The 3,790-nt window shown below is 40.8% G+C and overlaps 1 protein-coding gene across 3 annotated transcripts in view; it reads left to right on the top strand.

Annotated features, from left to right (window-relative positions):
- The window catches only part of LOC109956962 (neuronal acetylcholine receptor subunit alpha-7-like), a 28,470-nt gene continuing 24,680 nt past the window's right edge, over positions 1 to 3,790 (top strand). For 2 of the 3 annotated variants that reach the window (XM_020594499.1, XM_020594485.1), the window contains exons 1-2: positions 1 to 108; positions 647 to 817. In XM_020594499.1, coding sequence (XP_020450155.1) covers positions 748 to 817 — 70 coding nt within the window. In that variant the 5' untranslated portion in view covers positions 1 to 108; positions 647 to 747. The other variant, XM_020594492.1, reaches the window with a different exon arrangement.

Raw genomic sequence — 3,790 nt, 5'->3', positions numbered from 1 at the left:
CAATCTTATGAGACTTTGTACCCTACGGCCACGCGGCACCCGTACACAAACATACACCTTTTGAGGACGTCATATATTTTCCCACAGCTGCGCGTTCCTGTTTTAAATGTAGGTGAAAACTTCGTTATAGGTGAACGCACACGACACAAAACAACGGATTCTGTATCAGTATTAAGTTAATAGAGCCCAATTAGACGCAATCCTAACTTGCTATAACGTAAATATTTGGCTAAAATATTACGAAAAAGATTTTAAATCACTGACAGTTTCAGGATTTGAACCTGGCATCACGGTTGAACACTCAGCAAAATCACCTTAACCTATTAAGTTTCTCTCTCAGATATGAACTGAAACGTCCCTGTAGTAGGTTAATTGGGATCTGTGCACGATAGAGCACGTTCGTGAAACTTCACGCAGATCGAAGCACAAACGGATGACACCATTTTGGCCTTATTTTGCGTTGGGTGGGGGGCCAACTTCACGCAGATCGTAAGAGCAGCCATATTTCTGACCAGCGTAGCGCGTCCCCGTGCAGCGATGCGCTGTGTTTCTGAAGCAGCGTGAACGCGCCTATCTGAACTCCACACTCACTCGGATCTGTCTTTTTATGTATCTCACACACTCCCTCCTCTTTCACTCTCTCCAGCTGTATGTTCACACCACTGCCGAGCCGGAGCACATCCCCAGTCTAGCCGACACTGAGAGCTTGCTGCCGGGCGCCGGTGTAGTCCACCGAGCGGTGCCAGGATGCGGCGCCACAAGTTTTGGGGACCATGGTCTGTTGGATTTTATATTTGGGCGACCTTGCTTTTCAGAGGTAGGTTTTGAGCACGTCCTTTTGACGTCCGCGCCTAATTAGGCCTGCGTTTTGTTTTTTTGTTTGACTCTTTTAAGAAACAGTGAGTGCATGGGTCTGTTTATATAAATGAAGGTCATAAAGAACAATATTTGACTGTAATGAAAATTTTTTCCAAGGTTTAAGGTGTGTTTTTTGAGTTTGCATTTCCTTTTTTGCTAGCTTTAGTGTCCTTAAACTAATAACATGTGTGGTCATTGTATAATAATTGTCCTTTGCAGACACTAGCCTTTTAAAACCTGATTTGGTGAATTTAGGCTACTTTTGTTTATCATTGCACACATCATGATGAACAATACCAACTTGCCTTTTGTAGTGAGATGATAGGGATGCACTTTTAATGTTTATTCATGTTTTAATAATGTTTAAATGTAACGTAATGTTTAAGTGATGAAGCACAGGGGCCCCTGAAGCACTGAATCACTGTAATTAGTTTTGTAATGTCACCAGATGTTCTACTGAATTCCACTGGGTTCTGAGTATTGAGTGACAAATGTGAATTGGTTAAAGAAAAGAAGTCTCTTTTCTGCACCCTGAATGTATTTTTTGAAAATTTTGTTCCCTTAAAATTGTTGTATTACATTAAACACTCCATATGATATGTAGAATCAGTGCTTGCATGCCTCTAGTTCTCTCCTATGCCCCATGCCACTACCATCATCAACATCTGGGGTGTTTAAGTACCGGTTTGGGCCACAGCCGCTTTGCTAAAGATGCGGCTTTAAACCCTCTGAGTGGACTGTGTGTGTGTTCACACATTATGTGCATGTGTAACCATCAAGCTTTCCACGTTCCACTGTAATCACCTCTCCATACCAATCTAGACAATGGCCATCTTTGCTGTTTCATAGTGGTTGCTGCTGTCCAGTTTTAAAGTAGTGAAGGCACTAAGCCATACATGTACAGTATATAGCAATTTATCTAATTTAGCACTGAGTCTCAGTATCTTATGATTTTTGTCGTGGTGTGTCTCATCTTACTGTAAGAAGGAGAATAGAGGCTCATGAGGCTTTGGACATGGGGATTAAAGAGCCAGCAAGCCGCCTGTAAGCCTAGTATATTCACATTGACTGTGCCATTGATAAGCGGCTTTAGTCTGCCAAGGAAATCGCAAGACAAAAGCCACAACAGGCGATAAAGGATTATTTAGTTTCTTTGAAAATGAAGCATGATTGTGTAACAACTTGTGCTGCCCTCTGCCACACACAGTTGGTCTGGCTAAGTGCAATGCCTCATCTCTTTCTTTACACATTCCCACCTCCACTGCTCTTTAATCATAAAGCTTATGTAAACTGAAGTTGTTATGCCCTTGTTCAGAATTTCAGTGTTAAATGCTGCTATTCGTTCCATGGTAAAATTGTCAACAGGTATTGTTGTATTAAGTTACCTCAAATGTTCAAACCTGTGGGTCTCTATACTGGCACCCTCAACTAACATGTATAACAGTTTTAAAACTGAAATTCTGATAACCTGTTGATTAATTTAAGAAGTTCTGTATGTAAAATCATCCCTGTGGTCATCTTCACTGTCACTCATCTCTGCTCCACCCTACATTGTCTCTGTGACACTGCCCTTTTCTTTCATTATTGCTGACTTTATTACTTTTTGCCAATAATATGCTGCCATTCTCTTGCTTTGTGGCAACTCTAATTGTCTCATTTCGATGACTCTCTCTCCATCTCTCCCTGTTTTTGTCTGTATTTTGAAATCGGTAACCACCTAGGTTAAGGTGTACTTTTACAGCTGCTGAACATCTGGATACTTCAGTGCTGACCTCCCCTGACTGACTCATTTCCCTAATCACTGATAGTGAAATAGTTTCTAGACACCTCCGCAAGTGTAGATGTGACATTAATTTAAATCATTGCACAAATTTTAGAAGCTGATCTGTGTGTAGGCTACATGTGTGCATGCTAACAATAACATACACACTAAAAGACAAGCCCATACAAATATCCTCTTTAGTCTCCAGTCTTCCGGAGGACCCTCGTCTCTCACAAGCATGGATACAAGACAATGCATGCATGCATGCACACAGGCACGCTATACTGCAGCTCATCATACATTATAGTGTCACATATAATACACATTTGCAGGGACTTGTTGCCACACAAATTCAAGAATGATCAGTCTTGCAGTGACTACTGCACAGGTTCTGTGCTATCTGCAAGGAACATGCTTGATATCAGTGAGACACTGCTGATTGTGACATTCTGGTAAGTTGAAATTTCTGTGTTGTCAGTACATCATGGTACCAGAGTGCACGTTTAAAATGGGCTCTTATGTTTATAAAGAAGCTTGGACTGTGCTGGTTTCTCCAAGCTTGCTTGCTATTTTGGATGCTGCTGGTTGCTGCTATTGGTTGCTACCGTATGTGCAGCTGCAAAATGGTTTGCTGAGGTTGAATATAATCGGAGAGTACAGACATTAGTAAATTAACACTTAGGCAGTCACACCGCTGGTCTCATTGCTCTGAATCAGCTGTGCTAATCACAATGCTGCACAATGACAACGACTCAACACATGGAAATAGGCATCTCCAAAAAAATGTTATTCAGTTTTATTTGTATGGTGCCAAATCACAGCAAAGGTCATCTCAGGACACTTTACTAAGTAAGGTATAGACATTGTTATTATTATTGCTATTATAGAGGAAAATTCTAACAAATCCCCCTTGAGCAAGCTCTTGGCGACAGTGCCTGTGTGCTGCAGCACAGTCTAAACACACAGCACCTTAAATCTGCAGCCAGAGGCAGGTAGTGTTTTAGTATTTATTTATTTAACTTGAACACTGATAATGGAAATAGATAAAATGTTATTTTAGTTTTATTTCTTCTGTGTAACATAAATGCACTGTAAGATGTGACCCAACAGCATTTACACAGTAATGCATTTCAAGAAAGATTGCCACAACAAAAATTGTTGCCTTATCAA

Source organism: Monopterus albus, unplaced genomic scaffold (assembly GCF_001952655.1).
Source record: "Monopterus albus unplaced genomic scaffold, M_albus_1.0 scaffold2.1, whole genome shotgun sequence".
NCBI classification, from domain to species: Eukaryota; Metazoa; Chordata; class Actinopteri; order Synbranchiformes; family Synbranchidae; genus Monopterus; species Monopterus albus.
This window is presented reverse-complemented; position numbering and strand designations above follow the sequence as displayed.